Here is a 25240-nt window from a genome sequence, read left to right as displayed (position 1 = left end):
AGGGAAGTCAAATTGGCCGTGCTTGGGCCATAAGCAGTGGCATTCTATGAAGCACACGGATCGTGGTGAAATAAAGCCACACTCCTACCAGCACATTCTCGAAGTCTGACAACTGAGGAAATGCAAAAGGAGAGGGGCCTCCTTAACACGAGAACTTTTATGTCTGCACAGGAAATTTGCATTTATTGACCCTTCTCCCCTCTCAAAAAAAATCGAGATATTAAAACCCCAAAAGCACAAATGAATGCAATTTCCCCCTTTCCCAAGTCAAAACCAAAATTGTATGAATATTTTGGTCTCACCAGATCAGAAAGAAACCTGATCCAGGATCACCAGCCTTTTAGGAGCCATAAGCACCTCTGGGGATTTGAGAAACTGTGGTGGGCACCATCACAAAATGGCTCCTGTGGAAGATGTGGCTAGTCTCAAATGGTTTCCGTGGGGTGCAAAGTGAGCTAAAGAGCGCGGGGGAGGAAGGAGAATAGTGAGGACAGCGGTGCAAAGAAGGGAAATAGCAAGGCTAAGGGGGGAGGCGGGAAAGAGAGCAAGGCGGGAAAAAGAGAGAGTGGAAGAGACAGACAGAAGTGTGCCTCATTTTTTTCCTTTTTTTTTTAAGAAGGAAGAGCAGGGAAAGCTGCATGGGTGCTACTGAGCAGCTGGAGTGCAGTCCAGACAGCCCATTGATCTGACAGAATAAGCGCAGGCCAGCCATGCTTAAGCTTTCAGATCTCCTTGCTTTCGATGGGAGTTAAGCAGAGCTGTAACCCTGTTCCTGGAACCTAAAAGTGCTCCACTTTTCTTATTACCCCAAGTCTTAAAGCGATTAGCAGGGTGTGAGGAGGTGCATCAGGAAAAAGCTGGCCAGCTACACCACTGCCCTGAAAGAAATCGTGGCGTCGGGAACTGCCTCTCGTGTTCAGCTAATGAGCCAAAGCCCAGAAGGGACAATACTAAAAATGGCCTATGGCTGGACAGAAGTGATAGCGGGACGTGGCAAGACGCGCATGCTGCCAAGCCGTGGAACAGGCGTGCAAGCCGTGTGATTCGCACGGCACTTCGCCACAGCGCCCCATGAGCACTGCCCTAAGAGCCCGGCACATGCTAGGAGCTGGGTCCGCTCAAAACCAGATGGTACTGGAGGAGGTAAGCATCGTTGTACACATACAATTTCTGGTCGATCGGGCTGTACTTGAGGCTTTGCAGGGTTTCCAGCATCTTGTCCACAATGATGCTCTTTCTGCCTTCCTTTTCGGTGTTTGTGTCGTAAGTGAAGAAGATCTCCTCTTTCCGAGTATTGACCGGCCTCGTGGCGTACAACACCCCACACACAATGAATGCCCCGGACACAGATGGCCGGTATTGCTTGGTCACCCACGTGCTGAGCACATCAAGGGTTGTTTCGTTAAGCCGGCTGATCACAATGTTACCATTGCTGGCTTCGGTTGAGTAGATGACCCACAACCCGCTTTCATCCACGGCAAAGGTAATGTCTTGCCATGGGACACCCGCAAAAGAGAAACGATTGCTGTACACAGCACCTGGGAGAGCTTTCCGCAGAATGATTTTGTTGTTGCTCAGATCTATCTTGCCTATGTCCCTGCTACCATAGAAATTAACATACAAGTAATTGTTGTAAGCAACCGTGCCACTGCCTTCGCCATATTGAATCTGATATTCTTTTGCGTGTCTAAAGAGCAATAAATCATCATAAGAATTGTAAAGTCTATAATATTCCAAGTATCTGCCTTCGGAATTCAGGGGTGCAACCCAGTAGAGCTCCTGGTCAGGGGCAAGGGGAGACGAATATCTTCCCCAGGCACCAGACTTGTACGAAAACCCCCTCCAGTTCAGCTGGATCATATAGGGCTGGCTGATGTTGGCAACTCCGCCGTGTCTGCAGTCTCCTGTAATCAACCAAAAACAGCGTGTTTTATATGCATTCAAGAGGCGTTCGAGATTGCAAAACTCTCAGGCAAGGGAAGACCTGGTGCCTCCAAAACATTCACCATTCATGAAACTTCTTTTCAGGGTCATCACTTCTTCACCCTCGTTCCCAACACACTTCCCGCCTGGGCAGCTCTTGCCCACTTCCCCACCCATTGATGCAAGACCCTCCACATAGACCAAAGGTCTAGCCAATGCATAAGCAGCAGGCAATGTAGCTAAAGAGAAGCTACTGCGAGGCAGGGTCCCTTCCATGGACTAAACGAATAATCCTAAGCAAAACTGACTGGGAGCATCATGTCCTTAAAAGAATCCATGTAAACCCTCTGATGCTTTAGGTTGACTCTGGAAGAAGGATATGTCCAAGAACTCATAACTCTTCCTGTGATTTGTTCACAGAAGCACCTTTGTTTTAAAAGTAGGGTAACGTTAATTGCAAAGATAGATTAATTGATGCACTAATTAATTTCCCCCTCCCCCCATTCCATGAAGGCTACTTGGGGGTGGAGGATTGTGACCCAGACCCAAGGTAGGTGGGCCATGGCTAGGTGGCGGAGCACATAATTTCCATTCCAAACGTCACAGGTTCGCTCACCAGCATTCCCAAGTGGGGCAGGAAAAACACCTGGATACCTGCTGCCAATCAGGGACCAGGTTCTTCTGTTTGGCAGGCAATTATCAAGCCATGTAGTTTTCTGCATGTGCTGGTCACATGCCGGGGGGTTTGCATAATTGTTCTTGGCAGTGCGTCTTGGCCAGAATTGCTTGTTGACAGAGGTCATAAGTCACCCAAAAACCCACAAGGACGAAAGTGGATTCTGAGAGGCTCAGTACCCCTGGCAACAACCCACCCGGCCGGATCTGCATGAAACAACAAGCCGTGCTGTCAAACATTATTACGAAACCACCCTGCCAGCTCCCGAATGGCACGGACAGCGTGGTGACCGCCTGCTGATCACACATGCTGGCTGCGTGTGGACGATGCAGGGCTCACGTTCTGACTACATGTGTTCCAGTCTGCTGGCCAGTCCTTCCATGGCCACTGTCTCTCCCACACTGGACACCTTTTTCTTCTGGGCTGAATCAGGGAGATGGAGACCTCAGTGAGGTGGATCGACCAGAGACCCACGGCTGCCAAGCCCTGTTCTGACCCGTTGGCCCCACTCCAGTTGGCACTTGGCCTCATTCAGTTCTGAAAGAAGCTCCCTGATCAGCCTTGATCCTTCTAAAATCCCCGAGGCCTAAAGAATCAACCTAAAACCCTTCAAGTGGGAATGTGGCGATCCACCCTAGACCTTCAGACGTGACATCCAGGTCCTCTTCTTCGGAGCCCCAAGCTTTCCCTAACTCCAGGGAGAGAACGACTGTGAAGTCTCTGTCCATCCCAGCTCAGAAGGGCTGGTTTAGCAGGTCCAGTGGCTTAACACCATGGCGTTCCCTTGTACATCATCTTAACTCAATTTCCTGGCCACTTGTGCCATAGACTCTAATGCCTAGAAGCTTCCCAGTAGGTGTTCTCCTAGCCCCACAGGAAGAAACACGGACAGCTTTGACTCATCTAACCAAAGGAGAAACACATTATTGCCATTTAATTGTCTTTGCATATCTCTTAAATAAAACTGCCCATTTCTTATCTGGGAAGTTTGCAATTAAGAAAGGTCATTGCCTGGCCTTTCTCATTGATCAGAATTGACCCTGGAGAAAAAGAGCAGTCAAATACACCCATTCCATCGATTGCTTTTGCAGTCTACAACTGGACAGTCGTTCTTGTCATTGCAAGCTCTCTGGACTGCTCCACGTTGTAGGTGCAGAGCAGAGCATCAGAGCTGGGGACACGGAGAAATCACCAGTGAGTCACAGAGGAATCGACTGGAGGGTTTTGCTCATTTTCAGAGGTAACAGGTCAGTGTACTGTTTAATTTTCAGCACAATGCGAGAGAGCCAGTTGTGATTATGATGGGTTTACGAGTCAAAGTATCTTGCAGCTTCTCTACCCCATTGGATGTCCTTTGCAGAGCAGAGAAGTCAGGAATGTTGGTGCAATAGTTTATAGCTTATCATCAACTGTCACGCACTGGCAGAGTTCGCACCCACACTTTCGTTACCTCGAAAGTAAAAGCTTATTGATGCTTTGCACAAGCCTGTGATTTTTCGTTTTTAAAACTTTCAGACTATGAACGTATAAAAGTATCTCAGCAAGACACATAGATGCAGCCTGAAATAATTTGTCACATTATTAAGTCAAGCACTGATCTAGCTTTATTTTAATAATTCAGGCATCGTTTCATAAATAAATTTAAAAATGTGCATTCAGCCGAGAGGAATTTATTGTACAAAGAAATGGGAAATTCCTGGGGTTTTTTTCTTAAAGAGATCTCTCTCCTAAAGACTTATTTGTTTTTTTATTCATGAAACAATCCATGAATTATTAAAGTTAGAAGCGGGTTTAGTTAATAATATCAAAAATGTTTCAGTTCAATATCCAATATAGGCTGTTCTTTTTAAAAAATCCAAAAACCTTTATGAAACATTCTTTTTAACACAGACAAAACAACAGCACAACCGTCAGGGTGTTTTATCTGTCTCTTGTGCAAGTTCTAAAGATCCTACTACTGCTGAGTGTGTTTAATGTGAGCAGGCCAACTAGAAGACAGTCCTGGGCGGGTGAAAGAAAACAAAGCATTGGCTCATTTTGCAAACAGCAGAATGCCCACGACAAAGGGCTCCTTTCAGTGCTTTGCACTAGTTAAGTATTTCCTTAAGCCTGGAAAGAAAGCCCTATGAGGAGAGATGGGAAGAACCGGGCATGCTTAGCCTCAAGAAGAGAAGACTGAAGATGATATGAGAGCACTCTGCAAGCACATGAAAGGTCGTCGCGAGCCCCAGATACCTTCTCAGTCATACCAGAGTGCAGGACATGGAGTAACAGATGCAAGGTGCAGCGAGTCAGGCTCCAGCTGAACGCTGGGAAGCCCCTGCTGACCGTTAGAGCAGGACAGCACTGGCACCGGTGGCCCAGGGAGGTGGCGGGCTCTCCCACACCGGAGGCACGCAGGGTGCCTCTGAGAGGGACGGTGGCGCTTGGAGACCTGCCCTGGGCACGGGGCTGGACCCGGTGGCCCTCAGGCCCTCCCAACTATGCCCTTCCGTGAGTCCATGAATGACAGCACAGCTTTCCTGGCTCAGAGCTGGGTGACGAGACCGCTTGAATGCCCAGGCCATAAGGAATGTCCACACTCCCGGAGAAGTAGCAGGCAGATCATGCCTACTGCATGCTTGGGAGCATCCGCCAAGCAGTGCTGGACCAGAGCAAAGGTCCATGTGGCCCAGCACTCCGGGAGCACAGTGGCCAACCGTCTGCCTGCAGGAAACCCAGCGGCTGCTGCCGCCGCCTCGACGCTCAGCCACTGCCCCTGAGCGTAGAGGCACAGTTCCATTACCTCTATGGGAGCTCTAGGAAATTCCCTCCTGTCCGCACAGACCAGAGGACCGAGCTCCTAAGCAGCAAGCAAGCTCCATGTGTCTCGGTTAGACATGCCATGTGCCCCAACACACCCTGGGCTGCTCTCTTCCACCACCACCGGCTTCCATCATCTCATAGAGGAGGCTTCCCAGGATTCTTGGGGAAGTTCACAGCCAATTTTGCAGCGCTCCTGTTTGCTGGGACCTGCGTGGTGAGGCTTAGGGAGGTCTCCCACGTCTCTTTCCATCTAAAGTAGCTGTCTCCAACTGGGAGCCTTCCCGATTATTTATTTATTTATTTATTTATTTAAAACATTCCTATGCCGCCCCATTCGCCGAAGCCTCGGGGTGGCTCACAACATAAAATTAAAATATAATACATTCAAAATATAAAACAAATTAACAATATAAAATAAGTTGCCCTGGCCAGATAAAATAAGCAAATAATATTAACAATTAAAATGACGTTTAAATAAAAAGATCTTGGCCTGGCACCAAAAAACAAATAACGACGGCGCCAGGCAGACCTCTCTGGGGAGCGCATTCCATAGATTGGGCGCCACCACAGAGAAGGCCCTCCTCCGAGTACCTACCCTCCTAATTTCTCTCACGGAGGGTTCCCGGAGAAGGGCCTCTGCTGCCGATCTCAAGGGGAGATGTTTTGGGCAAACACTCCCAGATTCCTGGCCATTAGCCTCACTGGTTGGGGCCAGTAAAATGTGAAACTGAAAACATCTAGATGGCCCCAGGTTGGGGAAATCCAATCTGAGATGAAGGGACTTTCTCTATAGTGCAACCAGAGACTCCTGCAAAGAACTGGACCGAGACAGCATCAACCCTTCCCGTGACACAGTGTGGACATCACATTGATCACTCAGATGCTTGCTCCATTTGAAGCTCACCAATTGGCCCTGGGAAATTTACACAGAAACATAGAGACAGAGCGAGTCAGAACAGGCCTCCCGGGCCATCTAGTCTGACCCCCCGGCTCCAGCCGGTTCTGCTTACGACATGCCCACCATGTGCATGTCCAGCCTGTCCTTGACCACCCTCACAGATGGGGCCTCGACAACCTCTCGTGGAAGCCCATTCCACACCCTGGAAGTCCTAACCATCAGGAAGTGCTTCCTGGCATCCAAATGGAACCTTGGCTCCCTGAGCTTTGCTCCGTTGCAGCGCGTCCTGCTTTCCTCTGCAGGGGAGACCAGGTCTCTGCCCATCTCCATGTGACACCCCTTCACATACCTGCATGTCGCCAACAGATCCCCTCTGAGTCTCCTCTTCTCCAGGCTGAAGAGACCCAGCTCCCTCAGTTGTGTGTAAGCATAAATGAAATAAGAACTTCTGAGAACTGTTTAAGATTGCAACATGCTACAAACAGAAAAGATCATCATAATAAGACTGCCTGGTCACTTTTCTTGGGGCCAAGTTTACACACGGGTCTGAATGCGACTCCTTTCCTAGACCACGACACTCATTGGTGGCCTTGTCATCATCCCTATTCAGTGCAGAAGCCAGAGGTCAAATGCAGCTTAGGTCAGTCTTTGGTGTAGCACTGATCTCCAATGTGAAGTAATTGCAAAGGCGAGGCAGATGATTATTTGCGGGTAAGGGAAGGACGGGTGAACAGTTAAACAGATGGAAACAATATCAGCGGACTGCCAAAATGTTCCTCAGAAAATGAGATTGTGACTTGGTGCCTGCCAAATGCTTTTTCCATCTCGGAACGTACACAGAGCTAGACAGTTGCAGGCAAAATCGAAGACGTATTTTTCTCATGAACACTGCTGCAAACTAGACCAATCCACACCACTGAGCACAGCCATGGGAGCAGCTTCGCAACGGAGCATTTCATGATGCGACTTTCCAAAGCTTTGCCATAGCTGCTAACTTTATCTACTCTCGTTCTATTCATAAGCTAGACAGCCCTGGGATTCGCTTGGCACACCTCACCCCCTCCACAAAATGCTGAGGCACGAGAGAGAGGAAAAAATGGAAAGGGCTGGAAATGGGACAAAAAAGAAGGCAAGAAAGGGGAGAAAAGCCATCCGAGTTTAATACAAACATTATGAATATAAGATGAATCCGAAGCAAATGGAACCCAAATGGGCTGGAGGGATGCAGGCGCATCCAAAGCTGCTGGGAGAGCATACAAACTACCTCTTCACCTGCTTCAGTGAGAATAAAGGGTCTGTGAGCTGTTCAAAGCCACCTGCTTAGGTATTCAGGTGCAATCTCAATTCATCCCTTTCTCTCTTCCTGCTAATTCAAAATAGTGGGTGTTATTTGCATGTAACAGCAATTCACCCCGGCCATAAGCCACCTTGGATGCACCGTTGTGCCAACACCAAACAATGATTGTTGATTTGTCTCATAATAGGTTGTTCTTCCCCTCCCCATCTCTTCTTGGTAGTTTGGACAGGAAAGGATAGAGTTTTCATAAGTTTGCTTCCCTGTCCAATCTAGCTTTTTTGCTATGCTTAAATCCCTGTCTTCAAAATTGTCATCCTCATCATGTTAGAAAGCACCTTGAAGTATGTGACGAGGGGTGGGGGAATCCTTGGGGCGAAGGACTATGTTGGCTTTTATTTATTTATGTATTTATTTAAAACCTTTGTATACCATCCACTACCAAGTGGTCTTGGAAAAGTCTTGCAATAAAACAAAGCAGTGCATAGCATCCATTCTATACAATAAAACCCCACTTAAAACCAGAATCTAAACTATACTTGAATGTAGCACTCAACCAAAAGAAGTAGGATTCCCTCCCATGCCTCTTGCTCCCGTTAAGAAATAGCATCTCTGCAAAGACCTGCTAAGATCTTGCCAAGCCCTCTTCTTTCCCAGCCAGCTGGGTGCTACAGATAAATCGGGGGCAAACTGATTAAATCACATGCAAATGCATGCCATAAAGTGCCAACAGCTGCCACTGCTGCTTAGGAAAATAAAAAGAAGGTTGTGATTTTCAGCAAAGGGATGCTTGTCGCCTTCCCCCGGAGCTGTGTTTCTGATGGAAACTGTCCACCCTCCTGAAGTTTCCACCACTCAGATGCACATCTCTCATAAATGCTGAAAGGAAATGAAAAGAAAGCTAAGGAGGGAGAGAAATTGGCCCGCAGGTTGTAGGTGGTTTGTTCCCCGCACCAACAACCCACCTGTGCCAAGTTCAAGCAACACAATGACTGGGTTTTCATGACACAAGAAGCCACAGTGAAATATTCCGGTTCTTAGCCTGTCCTGGAGTTCCTGAGTCAATCACCTGATACCATCGGGAGAATCAATGATCTGTGGTCAGGTTTCTGTGCCTCTTCTTGGAATTTCCAGCCATCCAGACCCAGGATGGCCCTTTTACCTGGTTGGTATGGAGACTCCATTGTAGGAGCGGCCACTTCCAGCCTTCCTCTCAATGCCCCATAGCTCCCTGGAAGCCGAAGCATCGTTGCTCACTTTATCCCCGTTGGCCAAGCAATCGCTTATGGAAAATAAGCCACTTTGACAACCCCTCCTTCCCTCTCGCCCTCTTTCTTTTTCTCTCTCCATCTCTCTTTCATCTTTTTTGAAGAACTAATTGCTAATATTAAAGCTGGAGTATTTTTTGAAAGCAAAAGAGATGCTTCAGAAGAAACGGGGCTCCTTCAGCATGCTGTCTCCCACAATAAATCAAAAGATACCTTTCAAGCACTCGAAAAACTTCTCAGCTCTTCCTGAGAGAGTTCAATGCCCTCTCTGAGACTGAGAGGTATTGTTTCTGCTCTTGATTTTGGGTTTGTTTTTTTTAAATGACTCTTTCCCCACCTATCCCTTAACCTGTCAGACAAAAGGTTTCACCTCCTTCGGAGAAAAAATATAGCAGGTGCCCACATGGCAAGAAAGTTCAAGAAGGTGTTTGAACAAGGAAATTCGGCTTGACATCCTATCATTTATCCTGCTAGGAAGGAATCTGAACTCATTGAAAAGAAGGTTGTGGCAAATACATGCTGGCAAATAATGCTTCCCAGAAAAATGCATGCACATAAAAAGGAGCTGCGGAAGACAATCCTTTGTTCTGACTGGCCACCCAAACGGGCAATTCCCAAAAGCAGCCCCCGTCCTGAGCATGGCAGATCTTGTGCATTATGGAAGGCAGCAGGAGAGGAGACCTACCGAGCAGACCCATGTGGGTAGTCCTGCGAGATGCTTGCTGAAACGGAGGGAGGGCCAAGACAGCATGGCAGGCGGCAGTGGTGTCCAGTGGGTGGCAGTGCATGGGAATCAGTGGAAGAGAGACACCAACTCAATTTTCCATCTCCAACACCAAACCGTCTGCTGTTTGAACCTGTGATTACACAGGCCTGCTTTCTAAAGTCCCATTTTTTCCAGCAAACTGTAAACATACTGATTGTGCAGCATGCAAACCATTTCCCCAAATATTAGACATTCTAGAAGATGGTCATGCTATGGAAAGGGGAAGACCCAAGATGAGATGGGTTGATCCATAAGGGAAGCCACCACAGACAGGGACATCTTGGAGGGCTTTCATTCCTAGGTCACCATAAGTTGGAGATGACTTGACAGCACACAACAACAACAAAATCCATTCGCTGAACTTTTTGGTGGGGGGGTGGGCAGGAATCTCTTGTTTCCCTAAATGGTGCTATTACTCACTGCAGAAGCCTAGTCTGTTTTCATAATGCTCTCTGTATCACAACCAAACCATGTGTTGTATTATGGAGTGTACAGAACCATAAAGACAGGCAGAAGGGGGGGGGAATCTCTAATTCTCTTGCAAAGAAGAAGTCCAAGAAAAGTGCCTGGTTTTGTGCCTTCAGCAGAGAAATGCTCAGCCTTTGAAAAGGCTTTTGAAAGCAAACTTTGCAGTCGGGAGATAATAGAAGAACCTCGGTTACTATTTGAGAACTGATTAAAGAATGGGAAGCGGCGTGTAGGAATAAATGGGAAATGGTCGCAAAGGGCTGATCATCTCCCACTGATAGGTAGTTAGAAAAGCTAAAAAGAGGTCAGGTTTAGTGTTGATACCAAATGTTACTGGATTATTAAAACCAAAAAGGGGCACAGAAGAACTCCTAAAGAATATTTCCAAACTAAGGAAATGCCAAATGTGGTTCAACGTGATCAAGTGTAAAGAGATGAAAAGTTGATTAGCTGTGGTGCAAAGGACAAACTCCACATTGGAAAGGAGGAGAAAAGGATGAAAACACACTTGCCAACATTGTGATTCATGTGCACCAAATATTTGTTCCATATTGCGATGGAGGAATGACCAGAGCTAGACTTGCTGCAGGAGAGGAGCATAAACAAGATAAAGGGAGTGGACAACTCTCCTATGAGGAATCATTACTATATTAGCTGCTTTTCAGCTTAGGAAAATGCTGAATTGGGAGAGAAATTACAGAGATGTATAAAACTATGCATCTGTGGGGAAGCTGGGTAGGAAAGCTCATCCAGTGGAGACAAAGGTCGAAGAAAGAAGCAACTCCGCACAAAGAATCTTGTGGGGTTTGCAAGACATTCTTGTTTTTAAAAGGAGTTCAAATGTTTTAAAAGTTCTTCCTAGTATTTCAGGTTTAAAAATACAGTTCCATGAAATGACATACTGTGACTTTATATTTTTAAAAAGACTGCCTTGTAGTTCATTGTTTGACTAAAAGGTGGGAGAGAAATCTTTTCAAGAAATAAAAAGAGTCAGAATATCCTGGATAGGATTCCAATACTTCATGCTCATTTTCTCATTCATTCCAAACAAGTATGGAGCTATGACATGTTAGGAGACACAAAGAGATCAATATATAGATCAGTTCAGCATAGACATTTAAAAAATGCAAAACAATAGGTCTATTGATTCTGCACTCTAAGAAAGGGAAAATATTAAAATATATCTTCCTTGATGAAACCCTTCCTATGTGCTTTTCCACAAAACTATAAAAGAAGTGCTTACCAGGTGGGAAGCTGGGGATGATAGTGGTCTGGTTTTTACTTATTTCACACTCCCGCAATTTATTCTGCAGCGCCACAATCTCTCTGCGGATCACAAGGATGTTTTGCTTGTCCAGTGACTCCAGTTGATCCACAATGATGGTCAAATTCTTAATCTAGGCAAATGAAATTTTACAGGTGACTTCTCCTGAAATTCAAGTTTGTTGTGCAAACTGGGTTTTTCTTGGTGGTAAGCAACCTTCTCAAGAGTCAGAAACATTCTACAAAACGACAAATTTCTGAGAACGCATTTCTGTGTGGACAGACAGTGCTCAGGGGTGCAAAGAAATGTTTGGTCTGTCAAAGACTGTTCCAATGAAAAGATGTGTGATTAGATCTTATTGCATGGTTTTGTTGTTTTACTGATCTGTTGCATTTGGGTGCCTTGAAGACATTTGAATGGATCACTAATGGAATGGACATTTGAATGAATTTGTCAGTTTCAGATGTTTCCATTTATAGGTCCATTCTGTTCCATTTCCACATCAATATGCATGACATTGTGTTTTTGTATGGATTTTAGGTATATTTTTTGAGCAGATAATGGTATCATGACATTCAGAGACGTCTCAAAAATGTCGGGTAACTGCATTCCAATCTTCATATTCACCCAGGAGCCACAAACCAATTTGTCTTGCTTGAAAACACTGAACCAAACTCTTGAGCATCCCCAGAACACACACACACACACACACACACACAGGGAACAGTTTCTGATTTTCTGCACAGGTCCCCACAAATGGGCTTTTGATTGGCCCAAGATGACCTCAGATCTAGCTGATACGGATGTTGTAAATCTGGGTTACGGCTTCCAACACCCTATTTGCAAAAAGTAACCCTTCCTTGTGCTTTGAACCTTCAGCCATTCTGATGCTCTTCCCCCGTTTGCTGCCTTGGTCCAGCCATATTATCCCATCAGTGTCTTCACTAAGGGCAAGCACAGACAGAAAGAAAGGAAAGGGCTAAATTCTCTCTTCGGTTCCATCTGAGCCGTTTCAGGGTGAACACAACCATGGATTGGGCAAGGGAAAACTACGGGGCCAGGCAAAGCATTACCGTACCTCTTCATGCAGCTCCTCAACGATGACATTGCTTTCCGTCAGGGACTCCTTCAGTTTTATGACCAGTTTCTCCATTTGGGCGATTTCTGCTTTGATCAGCTGGAACTCCAGTTCAGTGTAAGATATGCTGGTTTGTTCCATGTGCTCAATCCTAATGGTGAGGTTGTTAATCCTTTTTTCATATATTTCAATTTCTTTGGTGTACTGACTAACCTATATATATTTAAAAAAATACAGAGAAATGCATTCTGTTTTAGCAAATGTATTTGAGATATCTTTTAAAAGATAAGTTTTGCCTCAATGCACCTCTGCTATCTCACGGAGATCAACATATGATTACATGGGTACAACTGAGTGCAAAAGCTTATCTAACTATGTCTTTATTTTTAGACCAAAATACATGGCAAAGATTAGAGATAAATGGCATAGATAAGGTGAAATGTCTTCAGGACAGGAAAAGTGTAATCGCTGATCAGCTATATTCTTCTCAGCAATTTTTATTGAGTTCAATAGAAAAGTGCATCAGACTGCGGCAAAACACAGAGGTTCCTTAGCCATACCTTTTGCAGGGGAAATCTGATTTAATCCTCCCAGAATTATTTCCAATGGAGTGCAATGAATTCCTTGTGCTTGTCAGACCTACTTCTGCATAATACTCTCACCTAGAGATGGGTGGGGAAATCCTTGTAGGGAACAGAATCCACTGGAATCCTTCGACTTCAGTCTGCTCTCCCGCAGCCCTGAGTCCCAGTACCTGCTGCATTGATGGGACAATGCATTGATGCTGCATTGATGCTGCATTGATGATACCAGGCTCCTCTGGGGGCCCGTGCCAAGCCCAGCCAATCCAGAGGCTTGGTGTTGCTGGATCATTGCCTGCCTTCATTTCTGTGCCCAAAGAAGAGGCTGAAGCCTGAGCATGCAGGCACCCTCGAAGGGCGTTGGCCACATTAAATCCCAGGGAGGACCTACACGAGAGCCCCCTTCCATTCATCAAGAGCTCCTTCATAAGGTGATGGCATTTTGGGCTACAGCACCGTTTCCACTGTGTTGAAAGCGTGATCCTGCATCATACACAAATGCAATTGTGCAAGAAGTGGAAGGCATTTGAAGAATGGTGCGTGCACGGGGAAATAGCCCTTGAAGAGCAAAGCTGCAGAGCCTCTTTCCATCCATGCAAAGAACTGAACGAATGGAGATTAGAAACATGAAAGAGTGGGCTGCTGCTCCTGTCCCCTGACATAAATCATGGAGAAGAGGTGGGAAGATGCGGGGAGGCTGCTCTCCTGATGCCATCATCCAACCTCATCTGGATGACAACAGCATTACATTTGCTCCCTTTTCACCAGGCAGGTTAGAAGGGAGGGAGAGAAATCCATGAGGTGGGACAATAACTGAAGGATCTCCAGGATTCTGCTGTTCTGCCAAAGCCTGGAGAAGACTTGTCCTCTCCCCTGCTCTCCAGCAAACTGAAGCCACTCTCCTCAGACCCAGAACAGAGCTGCAGATTTAGCACACACCGATATATATACCAGAGAAAAAACACAACATGTTAAAAAGCCAAAATATAACTAGTCTGAAGAAATCCAGGATATAACAGCAGAACAAGCATGAGGAGGATGGCATCAGGGGGCACACCAAGGAATTGGGCATCATAATACCAGTAGAAACGCTGGATCCAGTCTCAGACCCAGAGTCCCTGCCCGAGCTCCAGAATTCCTGACAGAATCCGTGCACCTCTATACTCAATGGCTGTGTAGGGTGCCACTGCCTTAGAACTTTAGTTGGTTTGTGCCAGTTTAATTGCCGTGATGTTGTCTACCCCAGAACTGGGCAGAAGACTAATTGTGGCCCAGAGGTGGCCCACCTCATGGCTGCTCAATTCGAGGTTCTTGCAAAGAGCGTTGGACTTAATTAGATGAACCTTGCCAAGGCTTCCCCTGCAAAGTGACACGTGGGGATGTGTTGGAATGAGGGAAGTTGCCCCTTTGCCGTGGGTACACACAGGACCTCAGGTTCCATAATAAAAACAAAAGACAACAATAAAGAATGTTCGTACAGATTTGCTCTGGTGATCATCCTGCAAATTCATGTTGTCTCCATTGACATCTACTATCCCAGATTTCTACTTGGGATTTCATCCAACTCTGTTCCTGAACCTCACGACTGCCCCTCTGTTCAAGAAATACAGGGCTGTGCATTTCTTGGACTGCTAATCGACAACCCAAACCAGAAGCATATAAGTTATTCCCCCCACAGTGTTCAGCTCGCTTCAGCCTCCAGTTAACCCTTCAGACAATAGAAGCAAACCTTCCAAACAGAACTGGGTTGATGGACTGTTACATCAAGAGAATAAGCTGCATGAGGCAAACCCCAGGGAGAGGTTCCCATGAAGAGAGCCAATGGTAATATTTCCAACAGATGCCTGAAAGTAGAGACCTTTGCTGGTGGAGCACCAAGGTTTCCGTTGTCTCTGGGCCATTTTGATGAGCAGCAATGCATGGACAAGAGCCATTAATCATTTGACACTGGAAATAACAACAATGGGCAGAACAGTATCTTCATCTTGAACAAGTCTATGCAGGGCTGCCTTCATTTTCCCTCTCTGCTAAATGACCTTGGTTCTGAAAGACAAAGGACATTCCTGACAAAGCTGTTATTTTCCTTCTGAAAACAATTGTCATAACTAAGTCAGTATCTTCAACACCCCTGTAGAGACGCTTTGCTTCCATGTCTGACCTGATGTGTTGTCTGCCAAGATCCTGTCAAAGGATGTGTCATTCGCTATCCAGTGTGACGCTTCTGTACCCTGTTAGGGTGAAGTGCCCGGAGATACCACAGAGCAACAAACAGCTGGGATAGCGATTGGAGAGGGGGGGTTCCTTTTCCAGTACTGATCACTTTAATCAGAAACTGGTTCAAAGGGGAAGAACACAGTTTGCTTTCAGGGGAACTATTGGTCCGAGCTGTATATTGCTAATCAGTCTTCAGCTGAGAAGAAGGCCTTTTATGTAGTCACTTTATAACTGAAGATGATTCCTCAGCAGGTGTAAATGACTAGAAAAAATCCTCTTGAATGTGGATCAGGTGTGGATTTTTCCTTTTTTTTTTTTTTTTTTTTGGTAACTGATTGGCCACTACAAGTCAAGGGGCACAATTTTGTGAAATTACATTTGCCTATCTGTCCAAGTGACAGGGGACAAGTTGGCCGTCATCTTGAACACACATATCACTTGAAGAGAGTGAACAGGATCCAAAGACACTTTTCTCTGAGCACACTGACACCCTGCACAACTGCAGGGGCATTGGCAATAGATTGCTAAGAAGGTGGTTCCAAGGCCCCTCCAAAGATAAGGGGAAAACAAGACTCCCTTCATCCCCAGAGCAACCAGTTTGGGCATGGCAAAGACACCCAGGGAAAGCACTCTCTCTCAGCCCACCTCCCCCAGCTTTGGAGGCTCTGAGACAAAACAACAATCTGCCCAAGGCCAGCTTGCCTAGTGTTCCCTTCAGTTGTGATTCCATCTCACTTCCTGCACAGCCAACATAATTCCCCGTAAATCCAGAACTTAAGTGTGGATATGTTGGCCATATCCCATACCTTGGGATAAGCCATAGCAACATGGCGGAAATGATCATGTGTATCCCTCAACCCGGGCAGTTATGGGTGTTTGGGGAGGGTGTTTCTATCCTCACTAAGTCTCTTTTTCTGTAAGTCTTGGGGAATTGTGTGTGTCAGAGTTCCAGTGACTTCCAAAAACATTATTTAATCAATAGCAAATGTTTCCAGAAGGCCGTTTCTGTCTCCTCCGCTACTTCTCTGTTGTTGTGGGGTTTGTTATGCGTAAACTTCTTATCTCGTCCTGATTATCCTGTGAGTAAGTTTATGAATATTTATGGTGAGAATTTATAATTTAGTGTTCTGTCTTTCCTCCTGATTAATTCAAGGACACTTCATTTGTTACGACGTCTGGCTCCTGGAGCAGTCGAACCGTTTCTCTTGGACATCTAATTGAAACCCTGCATATTTTTCATCAAGCAACCCATGTCAAATGCTAGTTCTTGGCCAGGAAAGCGCTTTTTTCCAGCTTTCTGCAGATTACAGAATTTGAGGCTTGTTTGTGGGTGTTTTCCTGAATTTTGCAAGGGAAATGGGAGCTGAATTCCTATAGCAAACAACACAAACAGCATAAAGCTAAGAAGCTTTACTTTAATTAGGATGTATCATGGCATCATGAAAACATGTCACTGTCTCACAGCTTTGCATATTAGAAAGGACGGTTGATTTTTCTCGCTCTTAAAATATCATTAGAGGGAAAGAGGGGGAAACAAGCTATTCTTGCCCTTTTCTGCAGTAAGAGCTATCAACTGTTTGACCTCTTTCATTTGGTTTTCCCCAGAGGCTGCTGGCTTGCCACTTCCCCTCAGGTGACAGTGGAAGTAAAACTATTTGATGGTTTCTGCATCCAAAGCCCTCGTCCACAAGCTCTGCTCCTTCCCATAAATATGATTAGCTGTATGCCTCAAGGAAGGCTATCAGCCAATTAAAAAGGAAGTTGACCAATCATCTGCCTTTTAGCTACTAGATTTAGAAAGTGCATTTGAATAAATATGCCCAGGAAAAAAAGTCTTGGGCTAGGCAACTTGTTGAGATTTTTAATAAAGCACAAAATAGGTTGCCATATAATGAGCCAAAGCTGCCGTGCAGTCCTTGAGGAAAAAGCCAGCGCCAAGGCTAGAATGTGGTGGGGGACGACTCGAGGTTCCGCTTGGGTTCCTTGCCTCTGCGCTTGATCAACGGGAGAGAGGTTAATGCGATGCTAACCGTGATCACGCAAACGCACAAAACGTGTTGGGCCTCGCAGAGGTGGTGCATGGGAGGGGTAGGAAATGGCTGTTCTTGGGAAATAAGAGTAGAAGAGCTGCAGAGGGGAAGTTGCTCTGTGCAGAAACTCAGATGGGCCCTGAGATAAAGTCTCACTTGTCACTCCAAAGGGTGTCCGTTGCTTTCATCCGTGAGCCCTGCTGAGTTGCTCCAAGTCGTTGCTCCTGTGCGTGAGCAAGTGGGGGCCTGGCTGGGGAGGGTGCTGGTTCTTTCAGGAGCTTCTCAGAGCGCTTTTCCCCCACCACCCTGTAGAACCCACTTCACCAAGTAACGGTGTGACAGATGGCACTCTGGAACTCGAGGGAAGGCCCTTCTTCATGAAGGCCATTTCATCTCTTCCAGCCCTATCAGGTAGTGCCTCAACACAGAGATGGGGAGGCGCCAGGCAGCTCCACGTCGGTGTCTTGCAAGGGCCAAAGAGTGGTGCCCCAGGCATGAACGCATCCAGCAAGACTTTCCGCAGGGAGAACGTTTGCACACCTGGCTGTCCAAATGGCAGCTTCCCCGTGGCCAGGAGCCCAGGTCCCACGGAAGCCTCCATGCACACGGCCTCCCACTCTCAGATGTCCTCGGTTCACTCACAGATCCCTGGGGTCCTTGGTGCACCGAGAGTGGGAGCACTTGGCTCAGCCTGAGCCCCACTCACATGTCAAGGTCAGCAGTTGCAATAACATCACAATCCGACAGCTTCCGACTGTAAAAGAGCTTGGGTGGCATCAACCTCAGCCTGGTCAATCCCCGTGGGGTTAAGCCAATGGCTCTTACTGCCCCACGCATATTGAATGGATGCGTCTTCTTCCACCTCCTCTCTGCTCTCCAATGGCAGAATTGGAGACTGGCAAATGCAAGTAGTTTGGGCAAGTTATGGCAGGGAGACGCAGGCAAAACCTGGCTGGAGGCGAGTGAACTTAGCTGAGCTCTAGAAAACTCTAGAGCAAAAGAAAGAGGGGGGTGGCAGAGGATGCGGTGGCAAGATGGAGTCACTGAAGCAGTTGGTGTGAGCTTGGGTGGACTCCGGGGGAAGGTGGAGGACAGGAAGGCCTGGAGGAGTGTTGTCCGTGGCATGGGGTTGCGATGGGTCAGACGCGACTTCGTGACTAACAACAACAAGAAAACTCTTCAGGACACACACTTTATCTATTGGGATAGGAATGCTGTGAGCACCCATCTACGCTCAGTCTGCATATATGTGCAAATAAATGGCACCACGTGCCACAAAACACCATACACTTTCCTTCATTGCAAGGAAAACAAAGCCTGAGTAAGTGCTTGCGCCCCTGGAGTTTTCACCCCTGAAAGAACTGGCTTGCAAGGATCGCCTTTCTTTTCTTTCCATTATCCTAACCAAAATAGCCTCAAAAAATAAGCAATTCATTCCCCTACTAATTAAGATTAGCTCTTGCGATTGTCAATGAAAGCCTTAGATACTTCATCAAAGTTTGCAATCCTAACCAAAAGCTTCCAGACCACCCACAAAAGAATAGACGGTTGCATAAAGTCATGGGACACAATCCACTTAGAATTTTTTTCTGCTTGCATTCCATTAAAATTAGGACACACCTGCGTCGACTACAAAATACCGGCAATTTCTGTGTTTTTTTAATTTTAAAAAAATCACTTACTTTGGAAAGTTCAGTGTCAAATGTCTTTGAGAGCTCCTGAACTGTAATTTCAAGCTTCTCCATCCGCTCTACGGGAAAGGTGGTGTCTGGCAGATACACTGTACACTGGCACTGTCCGTTGTCATCCAATGAACCAGTCACATTGGTCAATAGCTGTAAGAACAATGAAGTTGGGAAAATTTCAGGAAGCCCCCTGGAAGGTGATAATTCACACGAACTGTGCTTGAAGCACAGCAGTACGATTGTTCTTCAGATGGAAACACAAAACCATTTATGCAGTCTTCAGAGGGTAAGCTGATGGATTAATACACTGCGAACCACTTTTTATTCAGACTGATGTTCAAAAACTAAAGCATAGTAGATTGAGCAAATAGAAAAAAACAAGATTCTGCATTGATTAGTATATCAAAAATTACCAAGGTCCCTCAGACTCGGAGGATTCCCCCCTCCCAAGTTCAGAGATAGCACTGATTCTGGAAGGCAGAGTTGGAATCCAACCAACCTCACCTACCCTCGCAGCTGGTGTGGACAGAACTGTCGGCAGTCTCTCCGAGGCTGAAAAACAACCTCAGAGAAGGAGGAGCTTCTCCCAGATTTCTTTGCTCCCCCTCTGAAATGCCTTCACTAGGGGGAAAAAACTCAAAGGGAAAGCTAAACATCCCACCTGACAAAACAATTTAAGAGAGGCAAAGGCTGCCTCCAAAGGTCCTCCCACCCTTCGTTGGATGATATGAAACAGGTCCGGAGGCGTGGTTGATAGGATGGCACCTCGATGTTTTCTCCAAAGGAAAGGTTAGAATGGAATCTGCTGTAGCCACACTACAGAACTGTGGCTCTGTGGATCGTTCAAAATAAACATGCACGTTTCTCAGTGCTGGGGATTTCTCTATTTCAAGGATGGTAAATCTAGACCTTAGAGGCCTGTGTGTCTATCTAATGCCCCATAATTTCCTGCCAATATTTGCAATTTATTAACTCGGTCAGTGGTGGAGGGCCCCAGTCCTCACCTAGATAAGAGGACATGAACTTCACTTGAGCTGATATTTTCTGGCCTGAGAACTGTTCTACATAAGGGTGTTAATTGGCTGCTGGACTGCTGAATCTGCTTCCAGTTTCTTTGCAGAATGGGATCTAGGTACTACATGGCAAGCATTTGCTGCTTTCCTGCTGCATCATCCCTGCATGGCTCAGTGCTTTAGTAGGGAAAAAACGCACAAGCACACACCGTGCTTCCTTTTGCTTTCATAATTAAATACCACCTTCTCCTTGCTGAGAAAAGAAACAGCAGACATGGAAAGTGCTCTTCGGACACAGAAGCAAAACCGAAGGGTCAGAGCACTGGTCTGTGGAGGCTGGGAAAGTGCATAAGGCATGCACTGGAAAAAGTCAAGGGTTCTATTCGTGGGTATTATTAGGGGTGAGGACTGTGTGAACTCAGCCATTTAGACTCAAGCCTATCCCCATTGTAGAGTCTATTCCTTTAGTGTGACAGGCCAGCTATGTTTTTTTTTTTAACCGCTGTTGGTCTGTGGTGTTGTCTGAAGCCAGTCAACTTACCATGGTATTTCACCATGGTAAGCTTGGTCTTTCGCAACCACCATAAGAAACAGTGGTTTGTTCTATGGTTTCTCTGCACCACCATGGTTTGCAGTGCTGTCTGGATCCAAGGTCATGATTTCCATGATCCTGGTATGCGACCACCGCAGAATCCCTCGGAGGAGCAGCAACTGCGGGAATTGCTCCAACCAACCGGCCACTATGCGCCGACCAATAAAAAAGAGGCAGGCGACACAGGCAGGGGGCAATGCACCTTGGGATTGCATTTTGGACACAGTGTCTGATGGAATATATGCCAACAGTAGGAGAAGGAAGGATGGAAACCATGATAGCATAGAAGCACTTGATCATCTTGATCATGGTAAAAACCCATGAACCATGATAACCACGCAAGGATGCTTGCCGTGTTGTGTGAATGCAGCCAATATTTTCAACTGTGATGGACCAGATTAGAGAAGTACAGAACTTTTCTTTACACCCCCACCCACCCCTTTTAAGCAACCAATCACATTTATTCTTAACCAAAAGTGTTGCAGTTTTAGAAAAGAAACTACTTGAAAAAACTTCCATGAGTTCCACAAATCTTGCACTGAATTAAGGAGCAAAGGAAGAAGCAGGAAAGCTAAAGAGAAAAGCATGTAAACAGCACACAAGTCTTTTGCAAAGCAGCTGCATTCCAGATGAGCAAAAGAATGCTTTGAAAAGACATCAGCTGCTCACTTTTTAATGCATGTGGCTGAATCCTCCACAGGTTTGTGATGAGGCAAACTGTTTATGTACATGCAACATGGAATTTATTTGCTGGAGAGTCCATCCGCTCCTCACACAGGCAGGCAAGCGAGAGGTAGAGACGGGAGGTGGTGGAAGGCCCATCGGTGCGGGTGTTCAAGGATAGGCTGCACGTGCACATGGTGGGCATGTCATGACCAGAGCCGGCTGGAGTCAGGGGTCAGACTAGATGGCCCAGGACCCCTTTCTGGCTCGCTCTGTTTCTATGTGTCTATGTTCTATGTGCATTATACAAAGTGGCACATTATGGAGAATTATTACAGCAGGATCCATAGAAGCACTTCCTGGGGAGGAAGAGGAGGCTGGCCACAAGTTAAGCAGTTTCTAGCACAGCATGGATGTGGGTGCCATCCAGATTTCTGGGCACAGCTCCATGTTTGAGCTTTCCTTCTCTCTTGCTCTGATTAGTCTTGGCAGGGAAGGCAGTGGCCATGATGATGGCAGTGAGGAAGGCCCTCTAAACCACCGCCGGAGTGCCGCTTCCCTTTTGCACCATGACTGGGTTCCCATGGCACGACCCCTGAGGCCTCTTCCCACAGGTGGCGCATCTCCCTCTCAGCCCACGCCACCCCGAGGGCCCATGAGCTCTTGCAGGATGTGCTTTACCCACCGTGAGTTGCTGCTCGTCCAAACCCAGGTGATGGATCCTACTCTGGGTAACAGGAAACAAGGCATTCTTGCCATTCTTACCAGCCTCGCCCCAGCTGCTCCCAGTGACACCCCTTCCAAAGTGCCTAACCAGGTAGTCACCAGTTCGCCCCCTTACAAATACACCAAACAATTTGTTTATGTACTTTTTAAAAATGCATATTCCTCCAGCCAGACTTGCAAGTGGAGATGTACAATTCTGCAGCTCCACAAAGAGGAAACCTCACCTGAGGCAACTTTGCTGTCAAAGTACAGCAGGCGCCAACCCTGGATATTAACCCAGAGAGTCTTAAGGTGCTTCCCCCAGGAAAAGACAAGCTATCAGGGGGAAGAAAACACACGGGAGATCTTTGCCTTTGAGAGGGAGTAAGCTCTGCTTCCCCCTTTCACAGTGAGAGCGTCAGGTTTTGTGTTTCCAGCCCCAAAAGGAATGCCCCCAACCTTTCCATTTATTATCTTCAGCAGTGCAAGAAGGTGAAAAAGTACAGCCTGCAGCTTTTTGCTAGCGTTTGCCTTTGACAACCATGAAAGAAAGGGCTTTGTTTGAAACGGGGGTAAAACAGGGCACCCTTGGCAAAGAAACAACTATGTACAGTCTTGCTGGATTCTGCTGCTTGGTCACACTGCAGTGTGAGGGGAGTTTGGGGGATGGCAGAATATTCACTTTTATGTCTATACAGAAGATCGACCTTCCACCATTACTTTGCACAGAAGGGCTCGGTGCTCCTACACTGAACCCAGTGGGGCCAAAATAAGCAGCAGGAGAACTCACTGGTTTGCAGAAGGGGCCCCCATCCCCCAAGAAAGAGAGAGAGAGAGAGGGAGGGGGAGAGATGGACAAGTGGGGGAGCTGGACAGACTGACTTGCTGGATCCCCAAAGAGCTTCTGGCATCCCAGATGGAAACATGGCTAGCCTTGGGAAGCACGGCAATGGATGAATTTTGTTGGACGTCCTGCTGGCAGCTTATGAGGGCAAACTCTGGTGATGAAGAGTTTGGAAATGAGTCAGGGCTGCCCAGAAATAGGGGGAATCGCTGGGTACGCAGAGGTTTGCAAATATGGAATTAGAATTCAAGGGGGCTATTTAAGCTTTAAAAATTGATCGCTGTGGGCTTGCAGAACCCACAGTGGTAAGCAGAGATGCAGAGCTGGCTGGAGAAACTCAGTCAGGGAGACCATGCCTTCATTATCACTAGATCCTGCAGCCGGGAGCAATGTGTTCAGGAAGGTCAGCTGCTTATCATAGGAGGAGACAAAGGCTGAAAGGGGATGTGCCCTGAAGTTACCTTTTCTGCTTGAAAGAAAAGACACAGGCTTTCCCTCCTTCCAATTCTGGATGCCTGCGTGTCACACCCAATGACGCCTGCGTGTTACACCCAATGACATGCACAGATGTCCAGCCCTACCATATTTGAGGCTGTGTTTAGCAGCACCCCCGTGCCTTATAACCCAGCACAGGGAGGGGTTAGGAAGGGAGCAAGAACGGTGTCCCTCCGCATCCTGGCTCTCTTCCGTCCTAAGGGATGCCTGGCCAACAGGACAAGATTCCAGGTTGCTGGAGCATTTCCCATTTCCTCACTCAATGGGTGATGAAATGCTGCAACATTACGCTGCAGTACAGTCCTTCCCGTGCATTCATTTGGGTGCGCGTTTCGCCAGACAGACAGGGAGCATCCCATTGCAATTTTATGGCCACCTGTGAGGTTATTCCTACCTGCATGGAAAGATTTGGCTCCCCAAATCTGGTCTTATCAGCTCTGACCAGGTTAAGCATGTGTAAATGTATCCCCTTTCTTCTGAACACCTGCCTGTTGTCAGTTTATAGATTGGCGGCTTCTCGTAGCAGAAGCCTTTCCCCTTCTACCTTTCAGAGCAAAAACACAGTGTAAATGTTAATAATAAATACATAACAGCAGCGAAACCAAGCCCTTGTTTTCCTCTTCCCTGACATTCGCTTCTGCGCTCTGTTTGCCAAACAGGTGGAACAGAAAACCAGGGACTTCTGCTCTTGACTAAAATTCAGAGCTCACCCTGACTGTACGTACCCTGTTTTGGAGAACTATTTCCTATGACCCCACAGTTGCGATCCTACAAACACTGCCTTGGAGAGAGGAGTCCCCTCTGGAAGTTGCTGTCCAATGAAGCCTTCCCAGTCCAGGATGCTCACTGCAGAAGGAAGTGAATTCAGACTGTGCAGCGTTTATCAACCTGAGACATCTCTTACCTCGAATTTGGGCTTGGTTGGGCTGACAGTCGTAGCCTCTACACTTTGCAGGAGAAGGAAGAGCCCAGCTGCCGTGACGAACTTCATCTTTCCAGCCTAGGCAGAAGTAACAAGGAAAGGAAAGGGAATCCCTTTTATAAGGAACCCTGGGGATTTCCCTCCAAGAAAAGAGGAAAGAGAGGGGGATGTCTAAGACTAACTCTTGGAGGGGTGAAAAATAGATGACAAAATCAACAAAGTGAGTCATGTATCACCAGCAACTGATCAAGAACATTACTGTCTTTGTTCTCTGTTCTTTCTTGAAAAGGCCAGTCACTGGGATCTTATCAGAAGGATTCTAAAGGTTATCCATCATTAGGTCTGTATGAAAAATTCATTGCTATCCATTCGATAATCAAGGCAATATGCAATCCACACCTTCTGGACTGAACATGAATTCAGGGCGATTTGTGGTCCAGGGATGTCCGAAATTTTAACATAATCTGTTTGCAACTGGGTATGTTTCAAAATAACCATGTTTCAGAGTGAGTGCATTTCCAAATGAGTATATTTCACAATTGACTGCCTTTCAAAAATTGTACATGTCAAAATTTGAAGGGAGCATTTTGAAAAAAGCACATGAAAATGACCGCCGATTTTTAACTGAAATTAAAAACAATTTTTATTTATTTATTTATATAGCGATTTATATCCTGCCTTTTTCCTACAAAGGGCTCAAGGCAGCTTACATCGTTCTCCTCCTCCATCTTATCCCCACAACAACAACCCTGTGAGGTGGGTTGGGCTGAGAGTCTGTGACTGGCCCAAAGTCACCCAGTTGGCTCCATGGCCGAGCGGGGACTCGAACCCAGATCATTCGAGTCCCAGTCCCACGCTCTTCACCACGACACCACACTGGCTCTAATCTGATGAGGCCCCAGCTCAGAATAAGCTTTGAGATGGAATTTGGGAATCCCTATCAAATATGCGAAGAAATCTGAACCACTAGCTGCACAGAGTTCAGGAATGCCAGGGTGAAAACTTGCCAACACAACTATCATGCAAGTCCACACTCCAACAACAGATGCTGCGGAA

The 25240-nt window shown here is 46.6% G+C and overlaps 1 protein-coding gene across 1 annotated transcript; it reads right to left on the bottom strand.

Moving 5' to 3' along the window:
* Window positions 1-1047: 1047 nt before the first annotated feature.
* Window positions 1048-24253, bottom strand: OLFM4 (olfactomedin 4). Its single transcript, XM_044448265.1, has 5 exons — window positions 24167-24253; window positions 18948-19100; window positions 12441-12653; window positions 11342-11495; window positions 1048-1904 (listed from the first exon to the last, which is right to left on the bottom strand). The coding sequence occupies exons 1-5, from the start codon at window positions 24251-24253 to the stop codon at window positions 1102-1104; spliced, it is 1410 nt and encodes a 469-aa protein (XP_044304200.1). The 3' UTR covers window positions 1048-1101.
* Between the last annotated feature and the right edge of the window lie 987 nt (window positions 24254-25240).

Source organism: Varanus komodoensis, unplaced genomic scaffold, assembly GCF_004798865.1.
Source record: "Varanus komodoensis strain SLA01 unplaced genomic scaffold, ASM479886v1 scaffold54, whole genome shotgun sequence".
Classification (NCBI taxonomy): domain Eukaryota; kingdom Metazoa; phylum Chordata; class Lepidosauria; order Squamata; family Varanidae; genus Varanus; species Varanus komodoensis.
This window is presented reverse-complemented; position numbering and strand designations above follow the sequence as displayed.